Raw genomic sequence first — 22,455 nt, 5'->3', positions numbered from 1 at the left:
TTCCCCACAGAACCTACTCAAAGTGACCTACTGGCTGCCATAAACTCACTAAGCAAGAAGGTGGACACAAGGTTGGCTGATATCCCAGAGTATTGACTGAAACTGAAGGCAACTAAGGGCAGGGTGCATGAGGTTGAGCAAACGACAGTCGATCACGAGGCCAGGCTACAGGACATAGAGAAACCCCTGAAAACCCGATTGGAAATGCTCGAGTCGCATTCAAGACGCCAGAACATCCGAATATTTGGGATCCAGGAGGACACTGAGAAAGGGAAACCCACTGAATTTGTCTCGGGGGCTGATAGCGTCATTGCTGGGGAGTGAACACTTCAAAATGGCCATCCTGATCGACCGCGCACACAGATCACAGGCAACGAAGCCGGCCAAGGGCGCGCCACCAAGGCCATTCATTGTACGGCTGCACTATCCCCAGACCAGGGATCTCATCCTCAAGCTTGCTAGTCAAAAGTTCCCCATTAACTACAACAGAGCCAGGGTGTCTTTCTACCCAGATCTTACTTTGGAGGTGAGGAACCAACGGAAAGAGTATGATGAGTTCCGCAAGAAATGCAGGGTGGCCAACATCTGATATGGATTCCTCTTCCCAGCCCGGTTTAAGGTGACAGTCGACGGATCAACACGTACGTTTGACAACCCAAAAGAGGCCAATCTGTTCTTGTCAAGCAAGCTCTCTGGCTGAGGATACAGAATGGCTGTGTCAACCGGCTAAATGGCCAAAAACAGGCCAGGAATGTGTTTGAATTTCCTGCCTATGTCTTTTCGATCAGAAGATCAGAAATTAGGACTTATATGAGGGGTGAGATGTTATGGCATTGTTTAGCCTATCATGTTTTGGCGCCACTCACCCCCTAACGTGAGAGTTAAGTGTTATTTAATATTAGTTTATATGCGGAGCACCTATAGATGACGAGTTAGTTCAAGCTGTATGTCTAGACACCCTAAGGTTTGTGTGTTAGTCAAGGAGTGCTTCGTTTGGGGAAGTCACTCGGTAATGGGACGGGAGGGGGGATGGGGTCTGTGTTTTATGTTCACGTTTATTAATACAGGCGGCATGACAAGCTCCCGCATGGCGGGATGTTTTTCTTTGGGGCTTTGTATGACAGCAACAATTTGCTCTAAAATAAGAAATGCCACATAGTGACCGAGCACAGAGTAGACCTGGTGGAATAAAGATAGTCAGCTGGAACTGTAATGGCTCAGGGCATATCGTGAAACGAGCTAAGGTTTTTTCTCATCTTAAATCACTGGGCGCTAACATAGTGCTTCTTCAAGAAACTCATATTAAACGCTCCGCTCAGTCGGCTGTATCGGTCAGATATACCAGTCTAACTTTGATGCAAAAGCGAGAGGGGTAGCAATCCCGATAAGAAAAAACATTCCTTTTGTTTACTCATCCTCGATTTCAGATCCTAATGGTCGGTATATTATTGTTGCTGGTACACTGAATTCAAAACCAATAACCTTGGTCAATTTATATGGACCCAACTTCGATTATCCATTATTTTTTSAAAGGGTATTTAAGGCCATACCAAATATCTCGGATACAAGTGTTATTGTTGGAGGTGACTTTAACTGTACGTTAGATCCTCTTTTAGATAAACACCTATCAAGGTCACTTCAACAATCAAATGCCAGTGTCTGTCTAAATACATTGATGACAAACCTTAACATTGTTGATATTAGGAGACTGATGCACCCAACAGACAGGGATTATTCTTTCTTTTCGTCAGTTCATAAATCATATTCTAGAATTGACTATTTTTTGTTGGACTCCAAACTAATTTCAGCAGCTGAGTCGGTTACCTATCACCCCATTCTAATTACGGACCACTCTCCTCTGTCCATGGTGCTGAAACTCGACAATATGTCGACAGGTCGGCGACTGTGACGCTTAGACACATACCTGTTGAAAGATGAGGCTTTTTGTCAGTATTTGAAGGAGCAGATTGCTTTTTTCCTCGGAGCTAACGACACGGGGTAGGTGACGACTCCACCCTTGGGAATCTCTGAAGGCTGTGATTAGAGGATACATTGTTTCTTATACACCAGAGAGGAAGAAACGCGCCAATAGTGGGCTGAGCGAAACTGAAAGAGAGTTAGGGGAACAGGAGGACGTTTTTAGGACGAATTCCTCGAATGCAGTCCTTGAGAAGATCACAAAGTTGAGATATGAATACAATACCATCCTTTCGAAACGGATGGGCACTTTACTTGCTAGAACGCAACAAAGTTATTTTGAACTGGGTGATAAACCACATAAATTATTAGCAAGACAGCTATGGCATGTACAGGCATCTAGAGCTATTCACAAAATAAAAGACAAGGGTAAAATAATAACAGATCCGCAGGATATTAATAAATGCTTTGCGCAGTTTTACTCAGAGCTGTATCAATCAAAATGCGATGCTGCCGAGCCACAAACTATGGAACGCTCTCTCACTGAATATGAACTTCCTAAACTAGACAGGGGGGCAGCTGCTGCACTCGATGCAGGGATAACTTTAGAGGAAATTAACACAGCGATAGCACAATTTCCAAACAGAAAGGCCCCTGGGCCCGATGGARATCGTATTATATTGTAATATAATTCTCTAAGAAGTACTGCGCCAGTCTAGCTCCACTTATGTTGCGAATGTTTAAACAATCAAAAGAAAATGCCAAACTCCCGCAAACACGGTATGAGGGTACAATAGCACTGACATTGAACAAATATATAGATTCCATGGAGATGTTGTCTTATCGCCCCGTGCCGTTACTCCCCATAGAAAATAAGGTGTTGACAAAGATATTGGCAAACCGATTGAAAAAATATATTTCTGACATCATACACCCTGACCAGACATGTTTTATCCCGGTCCGACATATATACTACAAATTGAGACGCCTTTTCACCGTAATGTATCATGATCATAAAGTTGAGGCAGTGGTAATAGCTCTTTGAAGCAGAGAAGACATTTGATCCAATTGAGTGGAAGTATATGATGTCGGTTCTGGAGCATTTCGGGTTTGGAAAGGAATTTATTAATTGGATAAGAATTATTTATGCACACCCAATGGCATACGTGGTAACCAATCAGGAAATGTCGCAGTCATTCCGCCTGTTCAAGGGCTGCGGACAGGGGTGCCCTATTTCACCTGCTCTCTTCGCTATAGCCACGGAACCCCTTGCTACTCGCATTCGMGCATGTGCCGATATAGCTTCTGTTAAAATAAAAGACACAGCACAAAATGTCCCTATATGCAGACGATGTTCTTTTGTTTTTATCCAAGCCTAAAACTTATATTCCCCCCTTACTTAACTTGATAAATACATTTGGCTCCTTCTCTGGCTACAAGATAAACTGGCAAAAAAGCGAATTGATGCCGATATCACGGCCTGTGGATATGCAATTTCTGCAATCTACTCAATTTAGAACAGTGATGGACAAGTTCACAAGCCTTGGCATTGTAGTGACGAGACCTTGATCAGCTATTGAAAGCGAATTGGGACATGAACATTTATCAGCTTAAACAAAATATAGATTTTTGGAAAACTGCCTATCTCTTTGGTTGTATAAACGCTATTAAAATGGTTGTCCTACCCAGGTTTCTTTACCTCTGTCAATGTCTACCCAATTTCATACCACAAAGCTATTTTAAGAAACTGGATTCAATAGTAATTCCATTTTTATGGGATAACAAGGCAGCCAGAATTTCAAAGAAGCATTTATGCAAGTACAAGATAGAGGGGGGCTTTGGCCTTCCTCACTTTAAACTGTATTATTGGGCTGCTAATCTGAACATTGTGTCTTTCTGGAGGGAAAGTTTACCTAAYATGCGGCAGAATGATATGCCTTCATGGTTTATGATTGAGCAGGCCTCCTGTCAACGTTCCTCACTCCCTGCACTTGTTAATAGTCCATCATGTGTGAAAAAAGCCACTTATGACTCTAATCCAGTCATTTGTCACACTCTTAGGATCTGGAAACAGATTAGGTATTTTCTTAACATACCCACTGTATACATTGACAGCCCGATATGCCTGAATAATGCTTTCAACCCTGCATTGGATTATATGGTGTTTTCACAGTGGAGGGAGAAGGGGCTCACAACAATTGGTAACTTATACATTGATGGTCAGTTAGCTTCATTTCAACAATTACAGGGTAAGTTTAACATGTCAACAACACATMTTTTTCAGATTCCTCCAAATCAGGAATTCCTTAAGGATACATATCCCACAGTATGGCATTAAGCCAAATAATCCTACATTAGATAGCCTGATCCTTGTCAAACCTCATTCAAAAGGGTAGGTTTCTAGACTGTATGATGTGCTACAGGCCCACATAGAGGTATCCACAGACACTATTAAAAGGGCTTGAGAACAAGAACTTGGTTCAGAAATCTCAGATGAGGACTGGGTAGAAGCTRTCAGGAATATAAACCACAGTTCAGTGAATGCCAGACATAATCTTGTACATTTTAAGGTGATACACAGGTTACATTACTCAAAAGTGAAACTYCATAAAATGTTCCCGGACACCTCACCACTGTGTGAGATGTGCAAGAAAGATGAGGGGACGTTGACACACTTATTTTGGACATGTCCTAAGTTACATGCTTACTGGGCTCTCATTTTTGATGACTTATCTAATGCCTTTGATAGAGTTCTAGCCCCAGGCCCACTGATCGATCTGTTTGGTACAGTTGATGGGAATAACCAGGAGGGGAAAGCTGTCTCTCTTTGTACTCTGTTAGCCAAAAGGCTCATATTGCAATTTTGGAAATTGGAGACTGTACCTACCTTTGAAATGTGGTTACGGGATTTAGGGAATGTAATACATATGGAAAAAAATTGATACAATACCTCCAATAGTAGTCCAAGTGTTGAACACTTTTTTGGTTACTACATGAGTCCATATGTGTTATTTCATAGTTTTGATGTCTTCACTATTATTCTACAATGTAGAAAATATATTTTTTAAATAAGAAAAACCCTTGAATGAGTAGGTGTGTCCAAACTTTTGACTGGTACTTTATATACACAACTCAAGTAGATGTTTCACTTTGGAATTATCTATCCAATTTCTTGAGATTACAAGCGTTTAAATCAATTTCCTGTTAATCAAGATATTAAGTTTGTTCCATAACATGAAATAATGACTCCAATAATGACTCTCTTTACATAAGACTTTCATATTAACTGGTTACAATATTGTAACCAAATGTTGACCATCTCATCAATTGAAACCTTCCCGGGCTCTTTAGTATCACAGTACTTACACAGATATAATTTAAGATTCAGTGCTGGCAGGGAACAAATAATACAAAAACAGATCACATTACCTGGAATGACATTCACTGTCTCTTGTTGAAAATTCGATCCAAAGATTAAGGCAGGGACTATATAATGATATAATAGAAAAAATCTTTTATCAAGCAGCTTCAGGGGAGATCTACCTCTGATTTCACAGGGACGAACTCAAAGAATAAATGGTTACATATCACTTGTTTACACAACAGTTATTTTATACAAGCAACAATAGCCTTGTGTTAGGGTGCAGATATACCAGGAGTCTATGAAAGGCATAACATCACAGTCCAACACAGAACATATCCCTTGAGAAGTTACAATAGCTCAACCCAAATTCTGCCACCACAGACTGGTGGCCAAAAAGAACCAACTGAAGGCCACACCGCCAGCAGGCCACTTCTCCAACTCTTCTGAGAGAGATCACGTTGATCTCTCAAATTCATTATTTGATTTCAGACAAATTCAATAGAATAGGTTGGACGAACCAACGTGTAATTTTGGATGATACCAATCAGATGAACACCAGTGCCGTTCCACTTTTTGTAGTGTATATGTCTACCTGCTTGTCCTTGTGATCCCGTATGGCTCAGTTGGTATCGCATGGCATTAGCAACGTCAGGGTTGTGGGTTCAATTCCCAGGGCCATCCATATGTAAAATGTAGGCACTTACCAAAGCCATTTTGGATTAAAACGTCTGCTACATGGGATATATAGTGTCTGTCTCCTCATAGGGCCTCTTTCATCGACACCGCAAATGGAGTGTTTGGTATTTGAGGTAAAACAACAGGCCTCCTTTAGATTAAGCCCCCATTTAGTGTCTCAGGGACTCAGCAAAGCTGTTCAGGACGTACTCCAATACACAGAACATACTGGGTATCATCACACACCGCCTCATTAAATGCTGTTATGCTGACTGATAAACTGTGTCTGCAGCTCAGATCTGTGTGTGTGTGTGTGTCTGCATGCCTGTCTATGTTTCTGTGTGTGTGTGTGTGTGTGTCTGCATGCCTGTCTATGTTTCTGTGTGTGTAAACTACACTGCTCAAAAAAATAAAGGGAACACTAAAATAACACATCCTAGATCTGAATGAATGAAATATTCTTATTGAATACTTTTTTCTTTACATAGTTGAATGTGCTGACAACAAAATCACACAAAAATTATCAATGGAAATCAAATTTATCAACCCATGGAGGTCTGGATTTGGAGTCACACTCAAAATTAAAGTGGAAAACCACACTACAGGCTGATCCAACTTTGATGTAATGTCCTTAAAACAAGTCAAAAATGAGGCTCAGTAGTGTGTGTGGCCTCCACGTGCCTGTATGACCCTCCCTATACAACGCCTGGGCATGGCTCCTGATGAGTGGGCGGATGGTCTCACTGAGGGATCTACTCCCAGACCTGGACTAAAGCATCCGCCAACTCCTGGACAGTCCTGTGGTGCAAACGTGGCGTTGGTGGATGGAGCGAGAACATGATGTCCAGAGTGTGCCTCATTGGATGTCAGGTCTGGGGAATCGGCGGGCCAGTCCATAGCATCAATGCCCTTCCTTTGCAGGAACTGCTGACACACTCCAGCCACATGAGGTCTAGCATTGTCTTGCATTAGGAGGAACCGCAGGGCCAACCCGCACCAGCATATGGTCTCACAGGGGTCTGAGGATCTCATCGTCGGTACCTCATGGCAGTCAGGCTACCTCTGGCGAGCACATGGAGGGCTGTGCGGCCACCCAAAGAAATGCACCCCACACCATGTGACTGACCCACCCGCCAAACCGGTCATGCTGGAGGATGTTGCAGGCAGCAAACGTTCTCCACGGGCGTCTCCAGACTCTGTCACGTCTGTCACATGTGCTCAGTGTGAACCTGCTTTCATCGTGAAGAGCACAGGGCGCCAGTGGCGAATTTGCCAATCTTTGGTGTTTTCTCCTGGCAAATGCCAAACGTCCTGCACGGTGTTGGGCTGTACAGCACAACCCCACCTGTGGATGTCGGGCCCTGCATAACCACCCTAATGGAGTCTGTTTTCTGACTGTTTGAGCACGACACAATGCACATTTGTGGCCTGCTGGAGGTCATTTTGCAGGGCTCTGGCAGTGCTCCTCCTTGCACAAAGGGGAGGTAGCGGTCTGCTGCTGGGGTGTTGCCCTCCTACGGCCTCCTCCACGTCTCCTGAGTACTGGTTCCTGTCTGCTGGTAGCGCCTCAATGCTCTGGACCACTACGCTGACAGACACAGCCAAACTTCTTGCCACAGCTCGCATTGATGTGCCATCCTGGATGAGCTGCACTACTGAGCCACTTGTGTGGGTTGTAGACTACGTCTCATGCTACCACTAGAGTGAATCGCACCGCCAGCATTCAAAAGTGACAAAACATCAGCCAGGAAGCATAGGAACTGAGAATTGGGTCTATAGGTCACCACCTGCAGAACACTCCTTTATTGGGGGTGTCTTGCTAATTGGCCTATAATTTCCACCTGTTGTCTATTCCATTTGCAACAACAGCATGTGAAATGTATTGTCATACAGGTGTTGCTTCCTAAGTGGACAGTTTGATTTCACAGAAGTGTGATTGACTTGGAGTTACATTGTGTTGTTTAAGTGTTCCCTTTATTTTTTTGAGCAGTGTATAACTCAGTGGAGATGGCAGGCAGATTTGGCTGCACTGTTGCTAAGAGACACCCTCCCCGTGAAGAACGAAGGGCAAAAGTACAGGTGAGGATGACACACTCGCTGGTGGTATCAGTCTCCGCGTGCGCGCACACATGCACGCACACACACACAGGTAACCACAATATGACTGATGATTATTAGGAGGCATGTATACTAATGACCATGATGGATGGAGGGTAAAGGGTGAGTACTTGCTAAGTAAGAGCAGCATGCGTTTTACCCCCAGCCTTGTGACGCAAAGCCTAGGGAAGTAGAGGATATAAATAGCACTTAGGACAGACAGAGCAGAAACCTAAACACACCAGGCAAAAGAGCCTTTCTCTATCTAGGACAGAGCAACAAGACAAATCTCTGTCCTGTGACAACAGACAAAAAGAGTCATCTTCTCTTCAGTCCTCCATCCCTCACCCGAACTGACATTGACCTGACAACAGCACCAATAAAGGATGAGACCAGAAAGGATAGGGTGGTGTCTGAGTTCCAGATCAGCTGGAGATTTTAGCCAAATTCCCCAATGTTTGTCATTGAATAATAGAGAAGTCTGGCAACCAGGTCATATTGGGATGGGTTGTGAGGTTGCCAAGTTGGATTCGGTTTATTGTAGCACAACATCACAGAGCCTATTAAGGTTGGCCATATTGACCCCATCTATATGCATAGACCTCTCTCAGCCACAACGTTTCCTCAAGATCAAAAGGGCAGGTGATGTGTGATGTGGAAATGAGCAAGGCAATTGGCCGAGTGAGCGCTCTCTTCACAGAAATATGGGCCACATCAGATCGAGAGGACATCACACTGAATATGAAATCATTGATGATTGATGATGGGGAAAAAAGGTAATTCATCGTATTCAGTGACAGATACTGTATTGTTGGTGTGTATATTTCTGGGTTCTTCGAAATTAGCATTAACAACATAATTTTTTCTGATCTGCACATTCGCTAGGCTACCAGAACGTATAGAGAAATCACTCACTAAAATACGAGCTTCTATATGCCAAACTAAACAAACACGGCTGAGAGAAAAAAAGAGGGGATACGATACTTCAGAGAGATAAAACTCAGATAAAGAGGGCAAGAGGGAGAGAGGAAATGAAAGGAAGAAAATGTAGAGAGCGAGACAAGGAGAGTAGAATACCCAAGGGGTGCTGCAGTCTAGAATGTTCCATGCTGCTGTTCTATTTCTTGTAGGACAAAAGGGTGCGTGACAGGAGGAGACCGTCTGCAGAGCTGCAGGGCTGCAGAACGAGGTGTTTCAGTCCAGAACTGTCAGTCTGCAGCTGTCTGCCTTGCAGACAGTATAACTCATACTCCCTGCTGCTAATGTTCAGGGGGATACTAGGACTGTATAGATCAACCTTACCTGACACCGTGGACCCACTACAATTTGCATACCACCCAAAGAGATCCACGGGTGATGTAATCACCATTGCGCAGCACTCTGCCCCATCCCACCTGGATAAGAGGAATATTGTCATTAAGCTCAGGGCCCTGGGTCTGAACTCTCCCTCTGTAACTGGATCCTGGACTTCCTGACGGGCAGACCTCAGGTGGTGAGGGTAGGTAACAACATTTCCACCACGCTGACCCTCAACACGGGGTCCCCCCATAGATGTGTGCTCAGCCCCCTAAGGTGTCCGCATGCTTCCCAGATGAAGCAGGTCGGAAGAGATTGTGCATATATTATGGCGACATTTTGTGACGTTTTTGTTCGTTTTGGACTATGGTAAGTTTTTGGGGGGCTGATCGGGCACACAACATTTATTCTAGAGGCAAGCAGAAGTCGATATACGAAGTCGGTAGCCAAAGTCGGTATACGAAGTCGGTATACGAAGTTGATAGCCGAAGTCGGTATGCCGAAGTCTGTATACGAAGTTGATAGCCGAAGTCGGTATACGAAGTCGATATATGAAGTCGATAGCCGAAGTCGATAGCCGAAGTCGGTATACGAAGTCGATATACGAAGTCGATATATGAAGTCGATAGCCGAAGTCGATAGCCGAAGTCGGTATACGAAGTTGATAGCCGAAGTCGGTAGCCGAAATCTTCGCCCCTTCGTCAGTGATTGGTCTACAGTAGGGATTCTTCAATAATGTCATTCAAAGAGAGACGGCTTGTTTTCATGAACATTTCTTCATTGAGTAATACTGCACCAAACATCTTCGTTAGATGTAAAATTGCCCGACTAAGATATACTCGGCAAAAACGTCAAAATGAATGACAGATTTCTTGAATTATCTTAGATTAATTCTGACTAGTGTATACTGGCTACGGCGTCTCTGGTTTTCCAAGCAAAGGTATTTTAAGGGAGTATGCGATCACTCTTGTTCGGTTCGCTAGCCGACTTCGGCTAGGTGCCAGCCAAACTGAAGCATACTGACTCCTTTAGAGACTGTTTGCACTGACTCTCCACACATCCAACCTTTACACACAAGCACGCACGCACACACACAGACCACAGTTGACTAGCAGGGGGAGAGTGAGCATGACCATCTCCTGTTCAACCTGCTGATTCTCTCTCAGACCGCAAGCAGTCTTATCTGGCTTATCAGCACTGGAATAAAACAACATCAATTCTAATCCAAACATTATGATCTGATGATAAAGATGACGCCGTCTCCCAAAATCGTACACTCCCTGTGCCACAGTCTCTCGACGATACTGCAATGATCATGTAAATGCTGTCATGAGTACTCCCTTTGCAGTGTTCGGATAAAAAGCTGTGTGGGTATTACCATATTCCTTGTGGCTTCTATCTTTCTGCTCCACTAACAAGCAGGGGATATCAAAGCAGCTCAGACCGAGACCAAAGGGCTGTGTGGCGATGCACCTTGAGCTCTCCTTAACTGGATGGCGCTGAAACGCTAGAAAAAACGCTGTAGCTCTGTATCTGCAGCAGCCCAGAGACTCTGAGAGGCACAAGCATATCACAACCACCACTCACTATGGGACAGTCCCTTCTCCTAGTATCCCACATGTTAGTATTCTGCAAGGTCCTGTGCATAGGAGAGGGTACTGAGGGGGACTGAGTGACGCCCCCCTGGTGGTGAGGGGGACAGAGGAGCAGCAAGGAGCCGTTATTGGTGCTGAGAGGGTTGGGGGAGTGCTAAAAAAAAGTGCTATCTATAACCTAAAAGGTTCTTCTTCGGCTGTCCCCATAGGAGAACCCGTTGAAGAACCCTTTTTGGTTCCAGGTAGAGCCCTTTTGGGTTCCATGTGAAACCCTTTCCACAGAGGGTTCTACATGGAACCCAAAAGGGTTCTACCTAGAACCAAAAAAAAGGTTATCCTTTGTGGACAGCCAAAGAACCGTTTTGGAACCCTTTTTTTCTAAGAATGTAGGGTGCACAAACTCCTCTCAACCTCGAGATTCAGAAAACGTTCAAAGCTGTGATACACAACACCCTTAACTAGTGGTTCTGGATAAATAGAGCCACCTGTCACTGGAACCAGCTCAAACAGTTTCCATTGATGATAAGCCTCCACACAATCTCCAGAAAAGTGCAGAGCTCAAACAAAATCCTCGCTAGGAATCATTGGAAGTGAGTGACCTCATAGAGAGGTATACTTTGTAATGGTAAACACAAAATACTAATAGAGAGGTATACTTTGTAATGGTAAACACAAAATGCTGGGGCAATGAGATTAAGTGAACCCAGCTCAACAATCCACTATTCAGTGTCTCATAATGCTGAAAGGCTGAACAATCCAATAAGAGCTGCTTGTGTGCTTGTCTTTAGGGAGTGATACACTCTACAGAGTCCCTGACACTAACACACAACCTGATTGTAGAGGATCTTAGCACATCTATCAGAGCACAACCGGCCTTTCAATAATGAATAAGCCATGGCCCTAGAGACTCATGGGCAAATAACTTATGGATACACAAGCAGGAGAAATCTCACCTGGCGACAAGGAGCAAACCCTATAGGACCAGGTAATAGCTATAGGTACAGACTAGAGTGGGTAGAGGTTCAGGGAAACAAACAACTACTGTACACTTGATTCACACTATATGGCCGACCTGAACCATACTGTGCTGGCTCGGATATCATATTTTCACATGGTCCTTTCCAGTACGATTCCAGCAACTATGGTGTATGCATATCCTGGCCAGCCCAGCACAGCTCCTCTGTGCTTGATTTGTGAAAATGGATTGGTTTAATTAGATTAAACTAGATTAGATACCCAGTCTCTCCATAGCTCCCATCTGAACCAGTTCAGGATGAGACATGATGGTTTAAATATATATATATATATTTAACTAGGCAAGTCAGTTAAGAACAAATTCTTATTTACAATGACTGTCTACCCCAGCCAAACCCGGATGATGCTGGGCCAATTGTGCGCCGCCCTATGGGACTCCCAATCACAGCCGGATGTGATACAGCCTGGATTCAAACCAGGTACTGTAGTGACGCCTCTTGCACTGAGATGCAGTGCCTTAGACCACTGTGCCACTCGCAAGCCCATAACTGACTCTGACACTATCGAACAATGGCACATCCTCCGAGATCAAATCTCACCTTCTTCTCCTACTCTCCAGCACGGAWTTAGTCTCCTAAACTCTTGAGCTCATTTGATAAAATGGACAAACGATTCCTTTAGGATAGGATGTTTGACTGATRACCTCACAGTTTCTTATTGTCAGTCGCTTTCTCTTTCTCTCTTTCTCCATCTCTCTCGCTCTCTCTCGCTTTCTATTTCACATTTTTCTTTCTCCATCTCCCCCCCCTCCCTCTCTCTCTCTCTCTCTCTTTCTCTCATTTTCTCTCTCTCTCTCTCGCTTTCTCTCTCTCTCCCCTTCTCTCTCTCTCCCCAGCTCCATCTGTGGTGTGAGTCTGACGCACGGAGGAAGAACGCAAACAGCCAGTGTGTCCCGCCGACAAAACAGGTTGCTTACCGAATCCCTATTGACTGCTGCTCAAGTTGCCATGGAGAATGGGGATGAGTGGGACAGGGAAAGAAAAATCAATTACTCCCCAAAGAGTTGCTCTCATAGGCTGGCAGTGGCGGACCTGTGGTGTGGAGGAGCGGAGTGGCAGTAACAAACGGCAACTGATCCATTTCTATTCCAGGAGTAGGAAACAAGGACAGCCAAGGAGACAGTAATAAGGTCCCTGAGTCACCTTGGTAGTTTGGTTATGAGATACAATGACGCTGGCTGCTGTTTGTCGTTTGTGGATGCACTCTCTTACACCAGAATGAGTCAGACAGAGGCCTCACAGACTGAATCCTATTGCTACTGTAACTACCGCAGTATTCACTACATGCAGTGAATAGTTGAGTCAACTCTGAGGCTAGGTTTCCTTGAGGAATACTACACAGAACTGGGTTGAAATGCTAAACACATTCTGCTATTTAGGTCATTCTGACTAGTGGTATGTGAAGCAAGGACAATGGACTTTTCCATAGGAAAAAAGCCCAACCATTCAGGTCATTCACTTAGATGTGTCATCACATGTGCCATTTATTCAAGCGCATCACCTCTACCACTGGCATAGATGGTAAAGTTGTTTGAATAACTGGTCAAGTTATTTTCTCGCTGATGTAAGGAATCGTCACAAAATTCAATGAGTGTCAAAACCTAATTTTCACTGGGAAAAGTCAATAACTACTGAATGACAACCATGTCAATCGTAGGAGATCACATTTATTGATAACAGTTCTCTATAATAGAATAAATGGCCCAGTCAATGCCAATAGTTGTAGGCCACACACCACACACACACACACACACACACACACACACACACACACACACACACACACACACACACACACACACACACACACACACACACACACACACACACACACACACACACACACACACACACACACACACACACACACACACACACACGTTTGTTTTACTATCCTTGTGGGGACCAAAGAATTGATTCTCATTCAAAATCCTATTTTCCTTAACCCCTAATCTTAAACCTAACGCTAAACCTTACCCTTAACATAACCCTAACCCCAAACCCCTAAGCCTAACCCTAAACTTAACCCCTAAGCCTAACCCTAAACTTAACCCCTAAGCCTAAAATTGACTTTCTCCTTGTGTGGAACAGTGGTGTCAGAATCTTCCTTGTTTTACTATCCTTGTGAACCAAACACACACACACACACACACACACACGCACACACACAAATACACTGAATATTGTATTTCAATGTATTTCATTGACACAGTCAGTTTTCAGGCTGATGAACCACATGCCTCTAACTATGAACAACTCAATGATACTCCTGCTCAGCCTGTGACACTTGGTTGTCTCCTACTCCGCTACTCCTCTCTACTCTTGTTGCCACAGCAACGCAACACTTCTCTTCACATCTCGCTCAGAGCACATGCTCCCATTAAAAACCATCTCCAAGGGAGAAGAGAGAAAGAGAAGTGCAGATTATGTTGTATCGATATCAACAGTCCAAATATAATAGAACCAAGCAGGATAATATCAGACAGACAGACAGGTACAGGCAGGTGGGTCGGGCTCACCTCACAGTTGCGTCCGGTGAAACCGGAGGTGCAGGTGCAGCTGTAAGCCCAGGTGTTGGGCAGAGTGTCCTCTGTCTCCGGGTCGGAGGGCTGAGCCGAGCAGGCACCTCCGTTGAGACAAGGCCGTCCCTCGCAGGGGTCAGGCAGGGGAGTGGCCTGGGTGGGGTCAGCCTCAGCCGGGGCAGCCGCCTCCGGAGRAGGGGGCTCCAGATCAAGGGGGGAGGAGAAACCCCCACCCCCGGCACTCAGCAGAAGCAGGAGGAGGTAGAGGGGGCGCTGTGCGGGCACAGGCATCCTCATCTTCTTTTATGTACGTATAAACCTTATTTGTCACTCCCTCCCTGCGCTCTCTGTTCCTCTTAGCTCTGGCTCAGTGAGTAAGCTGCTGGTCGCTCTGCTATCTGTGTTTGTGGATGAGGGAGCTGAATGGAGAGTGTGTGAGTGTGAGAGGCAGGCTGGTAGGGATGCTGTAGACTGGCTGTGTGCACTGCGACTGAGCAAGCGAGCTGACTGGCTGACGAGGAGACTAAGGAGGGGGCTAGCTCCCGCCATCGCTCTGATTCATTGTGACGACAGACGACGACTCTCTCTCTCGCCCTATCTCCCGCACGCACACATAGCCGCACACATACAAACACACAGCTGTGAGCACACATGCACATGGAAGCACGCACACACACAGTGTCATCATTCYTACCCTCTCCTTGGACCTGGCATGCCCATTTCTACTAGTTTTACACCAAAGTTTCAGCTAAATAAATCTGGTCACAATTCACATTTGGAATGTTGCAAAGTATGTGTTTTTCAAAGCTCTAAAACTGCACCACATAAGAGGCATTCAGCAGTGCAAGTGGGAACACATCCCCATCCGCTACATTGGAATCAGAGCTACAATCCATCACGGAAACTAAAAATATTAACTACTGGAACCAAGACTTAAAAATAACAAATATTGGCACAAGATGGAGGGATTGTTGGAACATAACAAATGAAATGACAGTTAATGAAAATGTTCCCTTAATCCAGTATTATACAAGAGACAATTCACAAACTCTACAGCACAGCAACAGTCATGTTTTAAATGTAAAACTGACAATGACTCAATAATCCATGCATTCTGGGAATGCTATAAAGTCCAAAAGCTATGGGCGGAGTTAGAAAGTTGTCAGAAGCTGTCAGAAGTATTACAATATAAATGTACTTTTAATCCGTCTGTCTGCATATTTCAAGACGTCATATGAGGGTGCAGTGAGATACCCGACGGGTTGAACGATACTCTTGTCAATTATCCTGAAAAAACGGATACTTAAAAACTGGGAATTAACCAATCCTCCATCGTTAAGGCAATGGAAAAATCATATGCTTCATTACCTAAATATTAGAGAGCGTGGGCGACGGAGAGGAACGCAGTGCAGGCACTGGAGATAGGGGTGAGAACAGGTGGATCTGGGCAGGTGTGACGTCGTTGATGTTTGTGTTCGTCTGTATGTTGTCTTTTGAATGTTGACYTTTTGTATTGTATGAAAAATGAAAAMAAAAAATGTGTACAGAAAAAAGTAATCAGAGCAAAAATCCAAACCCCCTCTTCAAATACTCTCAATTACTCAGCAACCAGTTTCCATGGCGATCCCTAGGGACCTGAACACTTGAGTCATTATAGCTGTAATGTCTGTGACTCTTGTGTCTCTCCATCACCTTCAGAGGTGAGCCCAGAGGTCAGTTCATGAACTACTGTACCTCTTACCATGCTCATCCACCAAACTCTGCCTATGAATGGTTTTCTAACATCTTCAAGTAGTAATAAAACCTTAGCAAGTTACAAGAATCAAATTAAATACATTTGCATAATAAATATAAGACAGGTTATGAGCATTCTCTCAATCAGGAGTTTTAGAAGGCTGTGTCCCAAATGGCACCCTCCTAGTACTTATAGTGGCCTATGGGCTCTGGTCAAAAGTTGTGTGCTATGTAGGGAATAGGGTGCCATTTAGGAAGTACAATAAATATTCCCTCTACATGACTACCTGAATTGAATCTCATAAGGTTGGTATGATTCATGACCTTCATTTCAGTAAGTAAAACGTCTTTGCAGGCAGCTCAGAAAGTCACTCCGTCGRCATGTCATGTGACCATGCGGTGTGGTCGATATAAAGCATGGTAGTCATTAATAGCCCTTCAGCCCACCCGAGTCCCAACTCTCCCATTTCCATAATGAGTCTTCACACAGGCCAGTAAATCTGTCAGCTCAACCACTTTACTCATCTCACAGAGAGCCAGGTACTGTGCTGTAGCCAACTTACCTGCTAGCTGACTGGACTCGGCCCCTCACACACTATACATATCCACTGGGCCTAAGTAGGATGTAGATGGGGTGTGCAATATGCATGTGCATGAAAACAGTTCAATTGAAGGCAGGAGAAACAGGGACACACATTTAGAAAATCTGAAAAAATGTGGTTATTTTTTAAAGAATGTTTTGGCAATTCAGTGACATCATTTGACATAAGCTAAGGACCCTGGGACTAAACACCTCCCTCTGCAACTGGATCCTCAACACAGGGGCCCCCCTCAGAGGTGCATACTCAGTCCCCTCCTGTACTCCCTGTTCACTCATGACTGCAGAGCCAGGCATGACTCCAACACCATCATTAAGTTTGCCGATGACACAACAGGGGTAGGCCTGATCACCGACAACGACGAGACAGCCTATAGGTTGGTCAGAGACCTGGCAGTGTGGTGCCAGGACAACAACCTCTCCCTCAACGTGATCAAGACAAAGGAGATGATTGTGGACTACAGGAAAAAGACAGAGCACTCCCCCATTCTCATTGACTGGGCTGCAGTGGAGCAGGTTGAGAGCTTCAAGTTCCTTGGTGTCCACATCACAAACAAACTAACATGGTCCAAGCACACCAAGACAGTTGGGAAGAGGGCACGACAAAACCTATTCCCCCTCAGGAAACTGAAAAGATTTGGCATGGGTCCTCAGATCGTCAAAAGGTTCTACAGCAGCCCCATCGAGAGCATCCGGACTGGTTGCATCACTGACTGGTATGGCAACTGCTCGCCCCCGACCGCAAGGCACTACAGAGGGTAGTGCGAACGGCCCGGTACATCACCGGGGCCAAGCTTCCTGCCATCCAGGACCTCTATACCAGGCGGTGTCAGAAGAAGGCCCTAAAAATTGTCKGACTCCAGCCGCCCTAGTCATACTGTTCTCTCTACTACCGCACGGCAAGCGGTACTTCTACATTATTTCCTTTTAGTAAGAAATTATGCAAAACTTAAGGCAGAGTTGAGTTAGTTGTGCGCTGCATGTGAAACTGGGGAAACAGCAGTGAACCCTATACGCCTTTGCGGTATCTTTAAATCCTCACTACCCATTTACCCCATCAAAAAAATAGTTTTGTAACTGCAGTGAACATTGGTATTTTGGTCAGAGTAATTGCAGTAAACATTTATTTTAGATTCAGTATTTGCAGCATACTGCACCCTACCTAGTTATTTTAATTGTTAATTTTCAGTTAAGATCAAATTCTTATTGACAATGAGGGCCTACCGGGGGACAGTGGGTTAACTGCCTTGTTCAGGGGCAGAACGACAGATTTTTACCTTCAGCTCAGGGATTCGATCCAGCAACCTTTCGGTTACAGTACCAACGTTCTAACCACTAGTCTACCTGCCGCCCCAGTGATACAACAGTGTTCTGCAGTATTACTGCACTGACTGCAATCTTTTTTTTATAAGGGAAGATGTTAAACAGCCTGCTTGGGTAGGAAAGGAAAACAAATTCCTCCAGAGGGGACATTCAAGACACCTACCTGGCRGTGATCCTACTCTGAGGGTGTCTCAGGGAGAGTTGAGAAGCAAAAAAGCACATTTCCAATTCACACGTGTAATAAAACACACTTTTACATATATAAATAGGGCAAATAAGCGCAACCAAACTACACTGTATATCTCAGTTGTCGTGTCCAATTGCATATCCCTCTCAGAACATTAACAATGGTTCTAAAAAAAAAGTGTTGAGTTCTTTAGAATGAATCGTTCCTTTCAAAAGTAAATTTTGCAGCGTTTACTTAAGTATCAGCTGAGTGGATATTTTAAGGGCTTTGTCCACCACTCACAGAAACATCACTCCTTCAAGTACTACTCTTAATAAACCATGACATCTAAATTGGTAGGGTCTGTAATAATCAGCTATTCATATAAAATATATAATCAGGTATGTTTTTAAATCAAGCAACTCCTACTCCCATTGATCACCTCTAGCATTATACCTGTCAGTCAAAACCACAGAATGGAGGATAAAACAGGAGGATTAAATAAAGACAACACAGATGAGTCAAACAGTTACTTTATTTTATGTTCAGGTAAAAACATGAACCTGATGCAGTAAATTATTGCAGATCTTAGAAACCAGCACATGAACGATTGGGCCAGGAGAGCATAGAGTGGGGCCCTCCCCTGGCCACAGACTGCAGGTGCACACCACGGTTTGTTCCAAGCCAGCAGCCAAAAAATAAACTACAGCAAGAAAAAAAAAATAGAAAATTAAAAAAGGTAAAGCAGACATCCACCTCAAACCGGGCGTGAAACTGCATATAAACTCTTATTCCATAAATGAACATGAAATGCTATCTGGCCATGAAATGAGTCCAGCCAAATGTGTGCGCTCAGCTACAACAGGGATTGGGGGTGGCGGCTCGGAGCAAGGCCTAGCCAATCAGTCTTCCCAGAGGGCACTCCCTCAGGGTCCAGCTGAGACACACTACTACTCCATCAAAGTGAGGGCAAAAATAAAAGTTGACTTATCCAATACATTGGATAACTCTTATAACGTTTGAGCTGAAGCTCTTTGTAATTGTAGGCCAGAACACAATTTCAATTTAGGAAAAAAAGAAAAGAGTAGGTARTACGCTCTTATCACTACCCGCAGACAACCAACTGCATCTCTCCTTTCCAAAAAATGTATAAGCAAAAACACACCGAGAAGGGGAAAAGCAGAACCAAAATGCAACAAATTGGGGCCATATAATACACGAGAACAGAATGCAAACAGACAAACTGAAGGGGAAAGGAGACACGAGAACAAAGAGCTATTCTATCAAATGTGTAGAATGAGCAAAGTCTGCAAATTTTTCTGTACAAATTATCTTTGGAGCTAAAGTGAACCTAGCTTGCTCAATGGACCTCCCCTCCCCACCACAGTGATGTCATTCACCACTCTGGAGAAGAAACATCCCTTTAAATATCACACAGCAATGCATTTAAAATGTCACCCACATTTTTTTTCTTTTTTCTTTTTAAACATTACTCAACTACTGATATAATTTTTTCGCAGTGTTATTTATTTTTTGTTCTGCGAGTCATGTAACGCCTTTGTAGGAGAGACAGGGGCAGCAAATATATATCAAGTCCTTTTTTAATTTCTGCAAGCTGCGTTCTCTAACAAGAAGGCTGTACACATTTTGCCTTGATGTAGGTGATTACAAAAAGAAAAAACTAGAAGGAAGTCATGATTACGTCGGTTTGCTGTAGAAGGCATTTTGAATGGGAGAGACCGCGAGATCAYGACAGGTGGAAGGACTGCTGGCCCTCTCGGGCCGCAATCAACAGTTTCTTGCGCATGATCTCGATGCTGGAGTAGTCGGGCAGCTTCAGGTAGTTGACGCAGGTCATAACCGAGGGCAGGAAGTCGTCCGGGTTCTCCGTTGACTCAAAAGTCTTCCGCACAATGGTCAGCGGCGGGTTCAGACTACGGAAACCTGGAGGAGAGAGGTGGCATGCTCAGAATCAGATCAAACCTGAGCCATGGTTGGATTAGTCTGTCGACATACTTAATATGCCTTTTGCCTCGTCCCATTCTCTGTCCTTGAGGTCTATGGTCTTAATGCGTATTTGTGTGTGTTTCCAGTAGGGTGAGCGGTGTCCCGTTCATTTCTTTACTAAGTGCATGAGGGCGCAACATGACTGCAGCCTCAGTTAAAATGCTTCGCAGTCAGAAAACATGTCACCCAAAGTATGGGCTTGTTCAATCCACAAAATCAGAGAACGGGACCACGTATCTTCGAGGCACAAYAATTCTTCAAGTGTGTATGGTGAGTGAGTGTGTGTAGGTATCCATGACCACTCACCTCCAACAGGCAGCCTGGGGCTTCCTGTGACAAACTGCAGGAAGAGTCTCTGCTGCTCTGCGTCAAAACTGCTGAGCACATCAAACAGGAACCTAACGGCACGACTGTGGAGAGAAACAGACAACACATCAAAACACTGCACTCTGACATGTCCTAAACATGACACTCAATGTAGGTCTGGTCGCTGACCTGTCATGCGTGTAGCCGTGGTCGGGACGACAGCACTCCATCAGGGTCTTGACATCCCAGGTCTCAGACTTGCTGCCACAAAGCAGCTGATCCAACTACAGGCGGATGGGAGAGCACAGAGGGGGTTAGCAATGTGACACCCTGAAGACAAACAGAACAGTGAAATAAATAGTTGTTTCTTGGGATTAGCGATAAGCAGTACTCACCTCTTCAGGGTAGAAATACTGCAAGTGATGCAAGGGGAAGACCGACTCGAACCCTTCCCTGAAAGACTCAAACTGCCGGGACACGCCTTCGTTCATCGTCCAGTAGACCACCAGCTGTGGAGAGAAGAGGACCAACGGTCAGGTGGTGTGWGGAGAGTCTATATGTAGGAGCGCTGTGTGTGTGTGTGTCTAACGTCTACGTGCATATTGGTGTGTGTGCGAGCTACCCACCCTGAGGTACTCCTCCAGGTTGTAGATGGTGACAGGGACGTCCTTGCCCCCCTTCTTCAGCTCAATGTTGGGGAAACCAGGCAGGGTGAAGTCCAGGCCCAGGTCCTCCACAGAGCAGCCGTTCATGTTGAGACTCTCCAGAGCCTGCTGCAGGGTCTCCCTCGTCTAGGAGACACACATGGAGGAAACAGGCTTTTATTAATATGGGGAACGTAACATGGAGGAGCATCAGCAATCTGATACGGGGGGGACATACTGGTTGAACTCAGAAGTTAGGCTAGCAAATCGTCACTGACACTTGAGTAAAGCGGCAAATTCTGATACGCGTGAACTTATGTGCGGACTGCGAAGCCCTTTGCTCAGTGCGTGGTGAGTAGTCACAAAGGGGATGTCTAGTGAAGTGTAAATCTAGCCTTACTATAGCTACCACTATGAACGSCATCTCTGAGAAGGACGGTCTAACGGAGGTCTAAGTTCTCATTTCCAAAGACAAATTGTAATGACTGAGGTTAGCTGCGTCTGGGGAGGTTGTGTATATCGGGGACTGACCTGGGAGAGGTCCTGCTCCAGCCTCTTCTTCTGGCGGATGATATCCTCCAGGTGCTGGATGGACTTGGCCACGCCTGGATCGATGTTCACCAGGTCGTGGGAGCTGATGGATGTCTCGTGCCGCAGCATCCACTTGTAGAAGGGCAGCCCCAGGGGCAGGTCCAGCTGGGAGGGGGTGGAGAGGAGACAGAGGTGTTAGGTCAGCAGAGGGCTCCCCACAGAGGTTCTGGTCAACGTAAAACTCTGCTTGAAAGGTGAAAGCATGTATGAGGGCTGTAGAAGAGGGGAGTTACATCACCCAACTTTATTCCTGCAAACGGGGCTTAACTTCTTATGGCTGCAGGGGCAGTATTGAGTAGCTTAGATGAAAGGTGCACAGAGGTGCCCATAGTAAACTGCCTGCTCCTCATTCCCAGTTGTTAATATATGCATACTATTATTCATATTGGATAGAAAACACTCTGAAGTTTCTAAAACGGTTTGAATGATGTCTGAGTATAACAGAACTCATATGGCAGGCAAAAACCTGAGAAAAAATCCAAACAGGAAGTGGGAATTCTGAGGRTGGTCYATTTTCAACCAAGATCCTATTGAATTCACAGCGAGATATGGATGAGTTTGCACTTCCTACGGCTTCCACTAGATG

The 22,455-nt window shown here is 44.8% G+C and overlaps 2 protein-coding genes across 16 annotated transcripts in view; both read right to left on the bottom strand.

Annotated features, from left to right (window-relative positions):
• The window catches only part of LOC111949757 (delta and Notch-like epidermal growth factor-related receptor), a 74,111-nt gene extending 59,225 nt beyond the window's left edge, over nucleotides 1-14,886 (bottom strand). The window contains exon 1 of the mRNA XM_070434063.1: nucleotides 14,498-14,886. Within this exon, the coding sequence (XP_070290164.1) occupies nucleotides 14,498-14,797 (300 nt within the window). The 5' untranslated portion in view covers nucleotides 14,798-14,886. The remainder of the gene's footprint in view (nucleotides 1-14,497) is intronic.
• Nucleotides 14,887-18,838: 3,952 nt separating this feature from the next.
• Nucleotides 18,839-22,455, bottom strand: part of LOC111949337 (E3 ubiquitin-protein ligase TRIP12) — a 79,281-nt gene continuing 75,664 nt past the window's right edge. For all 15 annotated transcript variants that reach the window (XM_070434052.1, XM_023966416.2, XM_023966419.2 and 12 more), the window contains 6 exons: nucleotides 21,810-21,974; nucleotides 21,261-21,425; nucleotides 21,030-21,143; nucleotides 20,824-20,918; nucleotides 20,635-20,738; nucleotides 18,839-20,265 (listed from right to left, as the gene is read on the bottom strand). In XM_070434052.1, coding sequence (XP_070290153.1) covers nucleotides 20,069-20,265; nucleotides 20,635-20,738; nucleotides 20,824-20,918; nucleotides 21,030-21,143; nucleotides 21,261-21,425; nucleotides 21,810-21,974 — 840 coding nt within the window. In that variant the 3' untranslated portion in view covers nucleotides 18,839-20,068. The remainder of the gene's footprint in view (nucleotides 20,266-20,634; nucleotides 20,739-20,823; nucleotides 20,919-21,029; nucleotides 21,144-21,260; nucleotides 21,426-21,809; nucleotides 21,975-22,455) is intronic.

Source organism: Salvelinus sp. IW2-2015, linkage group LG22, assembly GCF_002910315.2.
Source record: "Salvelinus sp. IW2-2015 linkage group LG22, ASM291031v2, whole genome shotgun sequence".
Taxonomy (NCBI): domain Eukaryota; kingdom Metazoa; phylum Chordata; class Actinopteri; order Salmoniformes; family Salmonidae; genus Salvelinus; species Salvelinus sp. IW2-2015.
Note: the sequence above shows the minus strand (reverse complement) of the source record. Positions and strands in the feature narration are given on the sequence as shown.